This window comes from Marmota marmota, unplaced genomic scaffold (assembly GCF_001458135.2).
Source record: "Marmota marmota marmota unplaced genomic scaffold, marMar, whole genome shotgun sequence".
Lineage (NCBI taxonomy): Eukaryota > Metazoa > Chordata > Mammalia > Rodentia > Sciuridae > Marmota > Marmota marmota.
Window position 1 is genome coordinate 12,960,797 of NW_026000174.1, and position 16,033 is coordinate 12,976,829.

A 16,033-nucleotide genomic window follows, 5' to 3' on the forward strand; every position below is an offset into this window, starting at 1 on the left:
TTCCATCACTGTAAAAAGAAACTCCATACACCCGTTATCAGTCTCCCCACCCCCGTTCCTCCTCACAATCCCGGCCCTGGCTTTCACTAGTCTACTTTCTGTCTATATTTGCCTATTCTGGACTTTTCTGGAATCGTATAATTTTAGCCCTTTATAACTAGCATCCTTCACTTAGCATAATGTTTTTAAGATTCCTTCAAGTTGTTCAGATTCATCAGGTTTGATTGCAGACTCAGGCACTTCCACATGCCCCGCCCAAGGCTCAGAGAGAGCTGGTGGCCTGTCTGAGGGAGACCAGGTAGAACCCAGGCCCTCACACCTGGCCTGAAACTCTGTCTGCTCTCAGGATAAACAGCAGGCAACAGGGTCTGGGAAAGTAAGGGCCTCACAGCCTGGCGGAGCTGGGATAAAGGTCAGGCACATTCTGGGATGTTGGGATGGCAGAGGACCCTGGACGTGGGGGCTCAGCCTCAACATCTTGCTTCGGCTGCATGTGGGCATTGGCTGCCTCTCAGGCGTGACTCTGGGAAGGTCTTTCCCTGTGCAAACAGGAGACCACGGAAGTTCAGGGCAGGGGCCAGAAATTCAGACAGAAAACAGGACTTTGTGCTGGGGAGGGGCTTTCTTTTGTCCCACAGCCAGCAGGAGCTATTGGCAAGGGATTTCTCAGGAACTTGGCTGGTATCAGCAGTCCTGGGAGGTGGCTTTGAGAGATCTGTTGATGCTAAGGATTGTCATTAGCCTGGCAGGAAGGGGAGGTGTGTTGATGGCTGGGGACGGGTGGGAAGCGTGCTGACTCGAGAGCTTGTTTGAGTGTCTGCTGCCCAGTGTCTGAACTGCACATCTGTGAGCAGAATTTCTGGGTCCCCCCCGAAGCAGAATCCAGCCCTTAGTGTCTTCTCTTCTCACGGCCCTGTGCCAGTCACTGGGGACGTGGGGATAACCAGGCCATCCCATGGAGGAGACAGGCGTGTCAATGGTGTATATGTGGTGTGCCCGGGTAAGAGTGGGGGGATATGCAGGGCTATGGGAAGGCTCTCACCAAGCTGGGGCTCAGGAGAGGCTCCCCAGAGGAAGAGACATCTGAGCTGAGATTCAAAGGATCAGGAAGAGGTAACTAGACAAGGGACTGAAAGCTCTGGAGAGGCCAGGCAGGAGGAGCGGCAGGGGCCAGATCCTGGTCACGTGGCTGGTGAAAAAGTTCACTCTGGTTTCAGCAGGAAGGTCCTAATGGAGGGACAGGGCCCACTCCAGGGACACCAGGGTAAAGAAGAGGCCTGAACCAGAGGAGTGGCTGAGGATGGTGAGAAGAGGGCCTGGAGGGGTGTGAGAAGCCGGCTGGGGATGGCAAGGAGGTCACCGCACAGAGTGGGTCTGCAGGAGCCTGGGTGTCACTCTCGGAAACAGCCACTGGCCATCTCCATCAGAGGCGGAGACTGGGTGACCTTGGCAGGGTATGATAACTGCAGCTGTGGGAGTGGACGAGCTGTCCCTGCTGGGAGAACACACAGAGGAAAGAGGGGAGGTCTGCCTCCCAGGGGAGTCCCACCAGCATGGCAGGATGCACACCCACTCGGGAGAGAGAAGAGTCACCCCAGCAGTCATCCGCTGAGCCCTGGGCCAAGGCGAGATGTGTGCTGTTCCACTTCCCGCTTTTCTAGATTGAAGCGGAATTTCCATTCCCAGGTGGGTTGTAAGGAGGTGACTGGGAAGGGGCAGCAGAGGACCTGTGGGCATCAGGCCCATGGTCAAGGATGCTGGGAAAGGACTGGGGACATGGCTGTGGGTTCCTGCTCCCAGAACACCCACTTGCTGAGCTTTGGTCACTGCTGTGCTACTCAGACACCTTTCTGCCTACCCCTATGTGTTTCTCCAACAAAGCCAAGACAAAGGCAGTCATCCCTACACCATGCTGCCCCCCAGGCCCTGGGCTCAGGGAAGTCCCTTCAGCAGCACCATATTCCACATGCCTCTCCAAGAGCCCCTGGGACAGAGGCTGCATCAGACAATTCCCAGCAATTAAGAGGCTCATGGTCGTTCAGTATTCCCAGCAAAAGCTCTAATGCATCTTCCCCTGGGGACCGGAGGCTGTAATCCCTAGGTTGAGGTTAGCATTGGTGGTGGGGTTGGGGGTGGGAGGAGGAGATAGGCAGAGGCCCTGGCGAGGCCCAGAGGAAGAAGTAGTGAGTAAGCCCAAAGCCCAGTGTTCCCCAAGGGGCACCTGGGAGCAGGCACTTAGAGACAGGCATCTTAGGAGCTCTTCTTACGGCCTCAGCTCAGCCCTTCCTCAGGAAGCAGGCCCTGACCCTTCCTGCACACGGCAAGTGCCCACAGCCCCTCTTTCCCCCACCACGTGCCTGCCGCCTGTGGCACTTACAATGCTGGCCCAGAAGCCGTGGAGCCTGGTGCAGGAGTCTGCCTGTTCCCTCCGAAGGGCCAGACAGTGAGTATTTTGGGCTTTGCCGGCCATATGGTCTCTGTGGCAACAACTTAACTCTGCAGTTATAGTTAAAGCAGCCACAGACAATAATCCATAAATGACTGAGTGTGGCTGTGTCCAATAAAGCTTTATTTATGGACACTGAAATTTGACTTTCATCTAATTTTCATGTCTCACAAGATATTCTTGTTTTGATTTTGTTCCCCAACTATTTAAAAATGTGAAAACCATTCTTAGGGGGCTGGGGATATGGCTCAGTAGTGGAGCCTAGCATGTGTGAGACACTGGGTTGGATCCTCAGCACCACATAAAAATAAATGAATAAAGATACTGTGTCTACCTACAACTAAAACAATATTTTAAAAATAATTAAAAATAAAACATTCTTAGCTTTTGAGCTGTATAAAACAAGGCAGCAGGTGGGGTTTGGTGGCCTCTGGGTTAGTTTGCTAACCCTAGGCTTAATGAAAGGCCCTTGTAGCCAGACTGCCTGGGTGTGAGTTCTGGGCTCTGCTGTGTGACCTTTGGTAAGTAGCTAAATCTTTCTGTGCTTCAGATTTCTCATCTGTAAAATGAGGATGGCAATGATAATATTTTGGGAACATAAACTGGTGGTGCCACTATGAAGAGTAGTTTGGCACTTCCTCAAAATGTTAAATGTAAGCCAGGCCCACAGATGCACGCCTATAATTCCAGTGACTCAGGAGGCTCAGTCAGGAGGATTTTCAGTTTAAGGCCAGCCTCAGCAACTTAAATTATATATCAAATTTTTTAAAAAAGCACTGGGGATGTAGCTCAGAGGTAAAACACCCTGGAGTTCAATCCCCAGTACAAAAAAAAGAAAAAAAAAGTTAAACCTAAGATTTATCATCTGACCCAGGACCCAGCTAATCTATCCCTAATCTATTTCTAAAGAGAAATGAGAACATATATCTACACAAAACCACATTCATGGCAGTGTTATTTATAGCAACCAAAAAGCAGTGACAAACCAAGTTGTCCATCTACTGATTAAAAAAGAATAACAAAATGTGGGCTGGGGTTGGGGCTCAGCGATAGAGCGCTCGCCTCGCACATGCGGGACCCTGGGTTCGATCCTCAGCACCACCTAAAAATAAGTAAGTGAAATAAAGGTATTGTGTCCAACTACAACAAAAAATAAATATTAAAAAAGAATAACAAAATTTGGAATATCCATACACTTGAATATTATTCAGCCATAAAAAGGAATGACGTTGTGACCCATGCTACAACCTGGATGAACCTTGAAAACATCACACGAAGTGAGCCACACATGAAAGGTCACATGTTACATGAATCTGTCTGAAGTCTCTAGAATAGGCAAGTTCATGGAGACAAAGTAGTTGCAGGGTCCAGAGGTGAGCTGGGGTAAGTAGGGGGACCTGACTACTAATAGGTATGCGGCTTGATGGCGATGAAGGAAGTGGAATTGGGTGGTGGGATGGTTGCACAATTTTGTGACTATAGGAAAAATTGAAGGTGACCAACACAGACTTGTACAATGTGAAAGGGTGGCTCTTACAGCATGTGAATTCTATCTCACTAAAGAAACAGTGATGAGGGCTAGCTGTAGCTCGGAGGCCTGGAGAATGAACACCTTGGGGCACTAGAGCAGATTCCTACATCCACCATACCCAGGTGTGACTGCAGGCCAGGCATTCCCCTTTTTCTCTCTGAGCCTCATCTGTTCAACTGTCAAATGGGTTTAGGACACTACCTGCCACTTTAGCTTATTGTGACAACCAGGTGGAACAGTGGATGTACACAGGGCCTGCTGTATTTTAGTGCTCAGTGCATGTCAGCTGTTATGATAATGTATTTGAGAGTGTTTATTTTGAAAGTCTACCATTGCTAGGCACAGATCCAGTTACAGGGGCTAGAGCAGGGAATAAAATAGACACAAATCCTGCCTTCGTGAAACTTATAATGGGGTAGGCACATAAGAAACAAAATAAGCAAGGAAATTTAAGAATATGGTTGCTCTGGGTGTGGTGGTGCACGTCTGTCACCCCAGCCCTATGGGGGAGGCTGTTGCAGGAGAATTGTAAGTTTGAGGCTAGCCTCAGCAAGTTAGCCAGGCCCTAAGCAACTTAGTGTTTTAAAATTTAAAAAGTATAGAGGGCTGGGACGGGGCTTAGTGGTAAAGCAGCCCTGAATTCAATCCCTGGTACGAAAAAAAAAAAAAGATTGAGAAAGTAAAACTGAGAATGTGGGAGGGAGCTTAGGGAATACAGGAAGAGATTCCAGTTCTGTAGTAAGTCATCTGGGGAAGTCTCATTGAAAGAAGACATTTGACCAAAACCTGAAGAGAGGAAGGGAAAGAGGAAGCCACGCGAGTTTGCAGGTTTCTAAGGGCAGAGCCTCCCAGGCAGAGGAAAGAGCAGCATGCTGGGCAAGGGCGCAGGACACGGGAGGGGTCGGCAGGAGAAGGAGGAGGCAGGATGAGGTCGTGAGTAGATGGCAGGGACAGATTTGGGGACCTGACTCCAGGCAGACAGGACCCACTTCAGGGCTTGACCAGAGGCTGCCCCCCAGCACCCCTCGGCTACGATGACGCTTCCAGTGTTGAGCCCATCTCCTCGGCCCGGCCTCACAGCCCTGTGCTTCCTCCCGCAGGACCTCCGGAGCCTCCATGGGTGCTTGAGGGCTGGGCGCCAGGGCGGTGGGCACGAGCATGGTGAGACACCAGCCGCTGCAGTACTACGAGCCCCAGCTGTGCCTCTCCTGCCTCACCGGCATCTACGGCTGCCGCTGGAAGCGCTACCAGCGCTCTCATGATGACACCACACCGGTGAGCCACCCTGGGACGCCATGAGAGGGACCCAGCCAGCCCAGGACCCAGGGAGATGGGGCGTTCGCTGTCTCTCTCCTGGGGGGCTCTGGACAGGTCAATGACCTTTCTGGGTTTGTTTCTTCCTCTGTGAATTGGGCTTGTAGTAATTCCTGAACCCACCTGTCCAGGTAGGCCGGCAGGTGCTCAGCTGTCCTGATGTGGCTAGTTGTTAACTTTCCTCTGATGGCATGGGGACTGGGCTGCTCCCAAGGTCTGGGAAGGAAGGGTCTACAGAGGCAAAGTCACCCCAAGAGAAAAAGTTCCCAGCTTTGAGTCCTGGCAGGTCTAGAAGTGGGCAGTGGCAGGAGACTGAGGAGGTGGGCCCAGCCATTCCGGAGCCTGGGAGCTGCCAGGGCCGGGGTCTGGCACCAGGGCCCAGTCACCTGAGCCCCTGGCCTGCTAGATCTGGCAGCAGGTGCTGAGCCAGATAAAGAAGGCCCCCTCAGTGCCAGGCTTCCCAGGCTAGACCCCTCGCTCCTGTCTCCGGGGCGCTATCAGCGGGTGGATCTGGTTTCTTCTCTGAAGGAACCCAGTTCCTGTGTGGTGTTTATCTAAAAGCTTTGCTGCCTGGAGAACAGCTCTCCTCCTCCCTCCTGCTTGTCTGAACAAAGAAGCCAGCCTGGTAATTCAGGCAGCCCCAGGCAAGCCTCAGTGCCTAGGCAGGCTGCCGCCCAGGTCGGAGGCCAAGTCAGCGAGCTGTCTGGAGGCAGAGGTCAGGCTATCTTGTCTGCCCTCTTCTGCCTATGCTGGCAAGGGACACTGAGACAGGAGTCTGGGTTCGTAACTCCCAATCCATGAAAAGCAGGGACCACCAGAGTAGCCACCAGGCCAGGTTCCTTGCCCATGTCCCCATTCCCAGGACAGAGAAGACAACGTAGCCAGACCAAGGCAACAGAGAGGCTGAGGCCTATTCAGGGCTCACAGCAGGCCCCTGCAGTCCTGGGACCTGAGCCCCCGGCCCCCCCTCCAGGCCCCAGCCTAGGAGGCCTTTCCCCCATGAGCTGCCTCACCTGGGAACTAGAGGTGACAACACCCTGCTCATGGCCAGCAATGGGAGATTAGGGATGGGGAGTGACTGGCTCTGGGGCAGCGCTGTGCTGACACACACCGTCTCTGTTCCTCTCAGCAGGCCTGTGAAACAAGCCAGGGAGGGAATGACTGGACCAGAGTCCCCCAGCCCCACTGCCAGGAAGAGCCCAGCACTGGCCCCGGGGGGTTGATCCGACAGCTATGGGGATGGGGGCTGAAAGACAGCCGGGGCAACCCGGAGGCAGAGGACAGCTGAGCTCCAAACCCCTTGGCCACCAGCGCAGTCTTGGAGGGAGGTGCCCTCCCAGGACATGGTGTGCCCCTTGGAGGCCCAGGCCAGCCTATCTGGAGTCAGAACATGGTGGGTCTTGGATGTGGCTGGCACAGGGTTCTGGGTAGAGGAAGGGGCTCGAAGCTGCTCGTGGGAGCTGGAGTGGGGCAGGCGCTGGGGCTCCAGGAACAGGGCCAAGGCTGAAGGAGCCACAGGAAGCCCAGGCCAGGCTGGCACAGTGACAGGAGGTGCAGAGTAGGGGCTCCGTCAATTTTGCTGAACGTATAGAGGCCTCTGCGACCTGAGAAGTGCTGGGAAGGGAGAGGAGAACTGCCTGAGGAGAATAGCCTCCACGAGCACCATGCACCTTCCCCTCCTGGGGAGCCCAGTGCCTTGAGGATGTGTATCTGAGTGAAGGCTCAAGGGAAGTAGAGGACAGGGGGAGCTGGGCAGTGGTGCACCCCTGTAATCCCAGCAGCTTGGGAGGCTGAGGCAGGAGGATTGTAAGTTCAAAGCCAGCCTCAGCAACGCCAGGCCCTAAACAACTCAGTGAGACCCTGTCCCTAAAAAATAAAATACGAAATAGGGCTGGGGATGTCACTCAGTGGCTGAGTGCTCCTGAGTTCAATCCCCGGTTTCCCCCACCGGCCACCCCAAATAAAGAGGATGGGGAATAGCAGGGGAGCGAGGAGTTGCCTGAGGAGCCTGGGACATGCGGGGAGTGTCCTCTGCTGCCAGGCTGGGACCCTCGGCATTGCCTGCGTCCTGCAGGGGTGCCCTGTGGAGCCGGGGTGGAGTCCTCTGCATCCTTCCCGCCCGCCCCAGGCCCCGCTGTCCCTCGTCCTCAAGCTCTGCTCATGCTGCCCCTTCCCAGGACACACACTGGACAAATACAGAAACAGGAAATGGGGGACCTCAGAGGTGAAGTGACCTCCTCTCCTGCCCCCTGCGCAGAGAGCATGGAGCAGCCTTGGCAGCAGGAGGCCGGCTCACTGACAGCCAGGAAGGGGAAGCGAAGCTTTTTATAACTGAGGATAATTAATTGGTTGTTGTCTGTGACTCATTACTCTAATACTACCAATTAGGGACGTGATAGGACAGAAGACTGTTCTCAGGCTGTCCCCACTGGGCCCCCTGAAGACTGTGTCTGCGGGAGTCAGCACAGTGGCAAAACCAGCTTCCCTGCAGTGGCAGGGATATAGGTCAGATATCTGAAGGAACTTCCCAGCCAGAGACTCTGAAAGAACAGATTACAGTTGTCAGCTCTCTTGCACCTCAACAGTACATGTGCCCTTTGATGGCTGTTATGACCTTAATTGATCCCTTCCATCTTACAGACAGGGCTGCAGGATGAAAGGCACAGCCTGCGCTAACCTCTGCTTAGACCCCTGGCCTGTGTCCCCTGCCCTATTCCACAACAAATAGGTTTGTCTGGGATGCGCTGGTCACTTAGTCAATGAACAGAGCTGGTACCTGCTCAGGAGTCTGATAGGTGCATCAGACCTGGTTCCCCCTCCCTCCTGGGGCCCTCAGACTGTCAGGGAGCAGACGTGAGCTGACACAGCCAGACCACCCAGGTGACCATTGGTGAACCCAGGAGAGTTGGCTGAGCTGCAGCTTAGTGAGCCCCCCTCACCAGAGTGGGGTGGTCCGGGGCCGTGCCGAGCACCCTGTACTTCAGCCTAGCAGGGCACCGAGGACCACTGTGCATGAACCTGAAGGGTGCTGCTAGGGCCAATGAGTGAGAGTGGGCTGGGGCCTGGGGAGGGTGCTTGAGGGAATAGGCAAGGGGAGGGACCCAGAGTCCCATAGACGGTGTGATCAAGAGATTGAGAGAAGGAGACCTCTGAGCATGACTCCCATCCCCCCAGCCCCCCATTGCAGCCATTTCCAGAGTTTCCTCCCATGCTGTGCCTTGGGGGGGGCTGCCAATGAGTGGAAGTGACCCTCCCCCGCCCGTGCCCCCCCCATGGTGGGCTGTGAGGGGCCCCTCCTGCCCTGCAGAGGAGTCCACCCCACATCCTCCCACCCCTCCACCCAGCCACCAGCCTTTTCCTATTCCCAGATAACAGTGCCATGTCTTGGTGCCTGCCCCTCCCACGGCCTGGAATGGGCTCCTGTCTCCTCTGGGCCTCTTGACTCCTGGTACATGCCCCCCACCCCCTCCACCAAAATCAAGCCAGCTCTCCTTCCCCTCCCTCCCCTCCTTCCCTTCTCCCTCCCCTGGGCTCGCACAGCACCCTGGGCCTGTGCTGGCCTTGAGGACTGATTCTCTGTGTCCTGCGGGGTTGTTATGAGGGCAGGGCCTGGGCCTGCTCCCTCCTGGTTTGCCCAGGGAATGACTAGAAAGAAGGACAGACGATGGGATGACAACAAACGAGAAGCTGCTCAGGGCTGTGCTGCTATCTTGGGTGGGAGAGGCCCCATGAGTCCTCTGGTGTCGGAGATCTGGAGGAAGCAGGCACACCTGTGTGGACAGGTGCACGATGCACTCCTGACCTGCTTCCCAGGCCCCTGGCTGTGGTTGGCAATGGAGGTTGCCGCTCAGTGGTAGAACTTCCAGGGTCACCCTTAGAGCTGGGGTTGGGCACTAGAGGTGGTCAAGAGGGAAGGGAGAGGAGTTTCCCAGCTGGCCACCAGCTCCCAGCCCTGTGGGTGTGTCCGGGGTGAGGATGCACTCAGGAACCCGGGCAGCTTGGCAGGGAAGCCATCTGAAGGTGGGCTCTAGCACGTGGTTGGATTCAGCCAGATGCAACTAGGTGCTGCTGGCCGAGGGAGATGAGCCTGATCTCCACCCTGCCTCTACCTGGGACCCATCCAGGCAAGGACTAGACACTCCTGGGCTTCACCTTGCTTGCAGGTTAAAATCCAGTGGTACAAATCCATGCCCTGGGGGTCCCATTAGATGACTGATGGCTGTGCCTTTGGTCTTGGGTAAGAAGAGACCATCTTCCAACCTTGGGGATGACCCACCATCCCTACAAACTTTCGAGGGGTGTCATTCTCTTCTCTGGTGCTGTGGAGAAAGGGACCCCGCAGGGGTGAAGGAGGAGCTCTGGGTTTTACTCCCCCACGGAAATGGGGTGGTAGCAGTGGCAGGGTTGCAATAAGGAGGAGAAAATGGAGTTGATACTTCACTGGGAGCTGAGGGCTTGTGGCTGCAATAAAGCCATGCTCTCACTGGCCTTTGGAACCCCACATCCCACTTAGCTCCTCTCAGAACAGTACTGGCAGCACCTGTCATGGCTTCGCCACACCCAGGGGAAGCAGCTCGTGGGTGACCCTCTGTGAATGTGCTTTAGGGAGAATGGGTGGGTGTCACAGGGGCTGCAGCCTCCACCCTGGACCTGGGCAGGACCCTCTGAAGCTCTTTGGAGGGTCCTCCCTTGAAGCCCCTTCCTGGTTCTTCTGTGCCTGTGCATATCTCCCAGGGGCTGATGCCACCCAAGGGATGGGTGGGGAGGGACCAGAGCTCCTGGCTGGGCCTGGTTTCGTGCTCCTGCTTGGTGAGTTGCTCTGAATGCCCCCCAGCAGAAGCCAGGGCAGACAGAGGCCTAATTGCCTGGCATTCTGTAGCCCTGGGAAATAAATCCAGCTTCTTAGGCTGCCAGGAGCTGGCTGGGGGGTGGGGATTCTAATAATCCCTTTCCCAGCTTGGCCCTGATGCTGCAGTATATCTCAAACCTGCCTGGGCTGCCCCCTCCCCCAAATCTCCTGGGTCAGGGCCAGGGCAGTCCTGCCAGAGCCTGCCCTTTTCCCCTCCCAGGAGCTCCCAGCACCTACCCAGCCAGCATCTCCCAGGCCTTTCCCTTGTGTCCATTCCCGCATTTGGAATTTGGTGAGTGTGAAATAGCCTGACAGTGGCAGGAGCCGGGGTGCCCCAGATTTGGCCTGCATGTGGGCAGATTTGGGTGTCGGCACCCCATGAGCTCTATCTCCCAGTCCCTCAGCACTGCTGGGAGCTGGGACCACTGGGGAGGCCCTGGGGGCTGGCTCAGCAGAGGGAGAGGGAGCTGAACCAGGCAGAGCCAGCTCGCAGGGGCAGGACCTCAGGACAGAGAGGGAAACCTAGACACAATCTGAAGACCTCCTCGAATTTACTCTGTGGGAAACCGATATGGCTGTTATCCCAAGTGTCATGGTGGTGTAGGGACAGCTGAAGCATCCATGTGACGAAAGTAAAATTAGATCCCTGCCTCTTACCTCACACCCAGATATATTCCAGATGGATTAAAGTGTATTTTTTGCCTGGAGCAGAATCGCACGCCTATAATCCCAGTGATTCAGGAGGCTGAGGCAGGAGGGCCACAAGTTCTAGGCCAGCCAGGGCAACTTAGTGAGACCCTGTCTCAAAATTGGAAAAGAAATAATAATAATAAAAATTTAAAGAACTGGAGATGTAACTCATGGTAGAACACTCCTGGATTCAGTCCCCAGTACCAAAAGAATTAAAGGGGACCTCTGCACCCCTGAGCAGCCTTACTTTTCCCACTCTTACTTATCCCCAGGATTGGAGTCACCTGTTTTCTGCTCAGTCACCACTGCAGGTTGCTCAGGGTGGCCTGATTTATCTCCAAGTAGCCAAAGCCCATCAGGCTGGTGCAGAGAGGGCTCCGTGCATTTGGGGTAAGTGGAGAGTGTAGGAGGAGATAACAGGGCACTGAACTTTGGCATGAGGTAGGGGTCAACGAGGATTTTTCACCAAGTGCAGGTTCATGTGTCCCAACACAGTCTGCTGAATTCTCTGCCATTTCTGCACTGATTTACTGACATACTCATCCTGTGTCCATGTTTCTAGGCTGTTCTACTTTCAGATCTGTTTTTTCATTTCTTAGTTGGACCTTTTGGGGAAGAGGCAAGATGACGAAATCTCCTGAAATCTTGTCTAACTCTGAAACTCTGAAATTCCAGGGTCCCCCTGGCACTGACTGTGACTTGCAGTGTGACCTTGGGCAAGGCCCTGACCCTCTGAACTTATTTCCTCTGTGGTCAGACAAGGATAATTACATGGCCTGCTGCTCCTCGTTGCTTTGAGACAGTTGGGGATGGTGGAGGCACCTAGACCGGGGGGGGGGGGGGTGAATTCTGGCTGTACCCATTACATTTGCCCTTTGTGACCTTGGGCCAGTTGCTTCCCCTCTCTGGGCCTCAGTTTCCTCAATTTTATAACCTGCTTTTGCAGACCTTCAGGGAGGAAGAGATGGGGAATGCCAACCCACAGTGCCGTGAAGAGGTCCTGTGGGCTCTGTCCTCTGCAGGCAAGGGCGCAGCCTGGGCCAGGCACAGCCAGGCCACCGGCTAGGGCCTCTTCTTCCTTCCTCAGTGCTGGCCTGACCTGCTCTGGCTGCCCCTGGCGCCCACCCCTGCTGGGGGCAGGTGATCAGGCTTGCTGTCCTCAGCAGCAGGAGAAAACTTTGGTGGAGCTCAGGCAGGGGGAGGGAGAAGACTCGATCACTGTCTTCACATAATTAAAGGGCTGTCAGACGCCAAATGATAATTATAGGAACGATGGTGGATCTGGCGATGCGCGGCTTACATCTGTAATAGCTGGGCCCAGCCACCTCCTGTGAGGTGGTGGTGATGTCATCACTGTGAACAGAGGAGGAAGCTGAGGTCTGAGGTGCTGAGTGCTTGGCCCACAGCCACGCAGCCAGTGGGGAGAAGGGCCCAGACTAAAGCCCAGCTCTGCATTATAGTCCCCCATGCCTTGGCCATTTGACCCAAGGATTTCTTGCCCTTTTGGCTGGATTTGTTCTCTGTGGTATCAGGGACCCTCAGGAGCTGGCAGGTTTCAGCTCCACTCAGGGCAGGGAGGAGGGAAGGGAAATGATCCCCCTGCCTGGCCAGGGCCCAATGCCTCAAGTGAGCCCTCACAGCTCTGCACAGCACGCCATGGCTGCTGTCCCAGTTCCCCGAGCAGGAAGCTGAGGCTCACAGAAGGTGAACATCTTCTCCAAGGTCACTCAGCAGTGGCCATCCTGGATTCAAACCCAGTGTTGCTTGGCTACCAAGTCCCCTTTCCCTGTCAGGCTGGGAGTCGTAGAAGTAAGAGCTTTTGGTCAGATGATGAGGCTGTCCCCCAAAGGAGCTCTGTCCCTGGAGCTACTGGAGCAGGAATAGGCTGAGCCCCCATCCCCAGAGAGAGTGCCTCTGGCCTGGGGAGGGTACGGGCAGGGGAACAGCATTGAGCAGGACAGCGTTGGCTCTGAGTGTCTTGATTCTGAGAGTCTGTGATGTTGCCAAGGTGGCCTTGGCAGCTCCTGTCCTGGCTCTGTCCGGACTACAGAGTTCAGGCTCTGGGTTCTATTTGGGGACTCGGGGGAGGTGCTGTATCTCCTATAGTGTCCCCAGCAGCAGCAGAGCAGCTGTGGGCATCCTGGCCTGGGGCAGTGGTACGGAGCAGGCAGGAGCCCGTAGTGAATGGCAGCCAGCAGTGGAAGGGCTGTCCCTCCCCGGCAACAGAGCCCACATTTCCTGCTTGGATTGGGGTCTGCCACTGCAGTTGAGCTCTGTGACTCTGTGAGCCTTGCTGCTGATAATCTCCTTTTGCTTATTATTATGCAGAGGCCTCAGGAGTGGGAGGGACAGAGATGGGGAGGGGTGAGGAGAGGATGTGACTATCAGCAGGAGGCAGGGTGGAGGAGCAGTGGCCTTCTGTAAACTGGTCCACTGTGGTCAGGATGGTGATGGAGGGTCTCATCTCCTGGAGGGTCAGGGCAAGAATGGGAGGAGGTGAGCCAGTGATTTGGACTAAATGCCACAGCCTCTGGGAGTCGGGCCTCTGGGATTCTCTAACAGCCACTGGGCCTCAGCCTCGTCCCTCGGAGCAGGGCTACAGCATCCTACTCACCTACACCCAGGGTTCTCTTCTGACCAAGCTGGGCTTCTTCTGGCTGCCCCATATGCAGCCACCTCCAGCACACTCCCGCTGTAGCCTGGGTGAGCTGAGGAGTTGCTGACCCCATGAGGGGGCGGCTCCGGCTAGGTCAGCTGTGCCTGGCTCAGCCTTTGTCCTGCTCCCTGGCGGCTGCCATGGCGCTGAAAGGAAGGAGAGGAGGCTTGTGTCATGGGAGTTCCTGCCCTTGCTTCCCTGGGCCCCTGGCCTGAGAATAAGTCTGGGGCTTGAATGATGGCCTTGTCCTCCAGTGGCCCTGAGCATCCCTGAGACACAGTCCCTTCTTCAGTTATTCCCACCATATCTGAGTGCCCCCTTGTGCTCCAACATGATGCTGGACCCAGAGACATTCCAGGCATCCCTGCCCCAAAGGAGCGCAAACTTCAGTGAAGTGACCTTTAGTATGCGCATACTGTATGCTGGTTGAAGTACATCAGCTCATTTAACAGCACCCCTCTATGGCAGCGGTTATGATTCCCATTTTATAGGTGAAAAATCCAAGGCTCAGAGGGCTAAATGACTGGCCCACGTGGCAGAGCCTGGCCTTCAGAGGTCGTGCCCTTTCCACAATGATGTTGTGTAGGGTCAAGTTGGTAGGTACCAAGAGCCAGAGCAGGATGCTCCAGGAGGGCAGGTCTTTGGGAGCAGGAAAGAGCAGAGTTTGGACCCAGGGTACAACCCAGAGAAAGGGAAGGGTGAAGCCACGCTGGGCCTGGGATGGCCATATGGGGTCCCCAGGGTAAGGGCAGGTTTGAGGGAAGCAGTTCAGGGCTGCTTCTGTCAGGAATCCAGGGTTCCCCACTCTTCCCCCACTTGGTGACCTCTCTGACCTCCACTTGCCCACACTGAGCCCTTGTGCAAATGAAGAAAAAAAGGCACCCCTCTGCCACTTGACTGCCATTTGTCAAAAATTGTCATCATGAATCTGCACCTGTGTGGAAACCCTGTGCTTCTTGGCGTGGGGCAGAGCACAATTTGCTCAGCCATGTGTGGGGATCCTTCTCTGAGCCTCGGAGTGCTGGAGACACACCCCCTGAGCCTGTGCAGGCTGTGGGAGATGGGGAGGCTGAGAAGTGCTATCCCTCTGTATGGCAGTGGCCTCAGGAGGCCAGTTGGGGCAGTGATCCCTGCTGCCATCCTCCGGGAGCAGGGCCAGATTGGCTTGTTAATGGTAGAGCGGGCACAGGACTTTTTCCTCCATAATGCACCCTGACAAGGACCATTAGTGCCATTTGGAACCTCTTTATCAGTGGAGCTGCACACAGGCTGCTTCCTCCAGTCCCTGCCTTCCCCTTCCCCTTCCTTCCAACCGCTGTCATGTAGTTTTTTCCTCTGATTGTTCTCAGTGCACACCCGACCCCCCCCCCCCCCCCCCCCCNTCCCCCCCCCCACTGCCTGGCCCTCTTCATCCTCCTCCAAGGGCCCCCTGTAGCCAGCTGGCCTCCGCTCCCAGCTCCCAGGCCTGTAGTCCCCAGACCCCCCAACCCTCACTCAAGCCCCTGTCCTGAAAACAGAGTTCCTAGTTCCTTGTTGCCAAGGCCCTGTCCCCGTCCCTGCCATGCCTGGGTGCCTCACCTACCTGTAGGCTCTACGCCTGTCACCCTGGTCAGTTTCTAGGGGCAGGGATGCAGTCCCTCATTCTTGTCCTGTTCTGGCTCAAAGTAAGGATCTGGCCGTGTCATGGACCTCTGGGGGCCACCTGACCCCTGCAATGCCTGTGGTCTTCCGGGCTACCTGTTGGTGTCACCCTGGGTCCTTCATCACACCTTGCTGCCGGATGTCTTCCCAGCACCTGCAGCAGCAGGTGCTCTACTATTTCGACCTTCAGGAAACTTGTGCCATCCTAAGCTGTGGCTTCTCGTCACCTGGGGCCTTGGCCACTGCTCGAAGTGCAATGCAGAGCTCGCTGCTGCTGCAGGAGAGCAAGCCCTGGAGACAGATGGGCACCCGGCACCGCCAGCAGGACTGAGCACTCCTCTGGCGGGTGGGGCAGGGCGATCAAGCCCCAGTGAAATCTCTCCTAGATGAGCATATCACACCAGGGTGGGAGAAAAGGAACCTACCGGTTCATTATCAAGTCTTTCTTGAGTTCCTCCACCACCTGGGGATATGAGGACACCCAGCTCATCAGTGTGCTCACAGCAGAGCCACACACAGAATCACAGACCTGCAGGTTCTGCTGACGCCGAGGTTGGTGTGAGGGTGGTGTGGCTCCAGCTGGGATTCACCCTGTAGGACAGGGATGCCCTCGGGGAGAGGGGTCTCACTGAGGAGGGAAAGGCTGCCTTCCATGGAGGATGTGGCTCACGTAAAGCTGTGGGCTCCCCAGGGCCTGCTGGGAACTGCGGCAGGTCAGCACGCGTCGGGCTGCAGGTGCAGAGGTTGGCCTGGCCTCAGAGTCTGCAGAAGAGCTCAGGCATCAGGGAGTTCGAGCTGGGGCGTGACACACCAGAAGGGAATGAGGCTGGGGGACACGGCTCCCTCTGTGGGAGCCCCAGACACTAAGACTGGCCTGAGAGCTGCCAGCTGGACCCTGCAGGAAAT

The 16,033-nt window shown here is 55.6% G+C and overlaps 1 protein-coding gene across 4 annotated transcripts in view; it reads left to right on the forward strand.

Annotated features, from left to right (window-relative positions):
• Gdpd5 (glycerophosphodiester phosphodiesterase domain containing 5) overlaps window positions 1–16,033 on the forward strand; it is an 80,518-nt gene that overhangs the window by 36,204 nt on the left and 28,281 nt on the right. For all 4 annotated transcript variants that reach the window (XM_048788047.1, XM_048788046.1, XM_015477403.2 and 1 more), the window contains one exon: window positions 5,078–5,252. In XM_048788047.1, coding sequence (XP_048644004.1) covers window positions 5,136–5,252 — 117 coding nt within the window. In that variant the 5' untranslated portion in view covers window positions 5,078–5,135. The remainder of the gene's footprint in view (window positions 1–5,077; window positions 5,253–16,033) is intronic.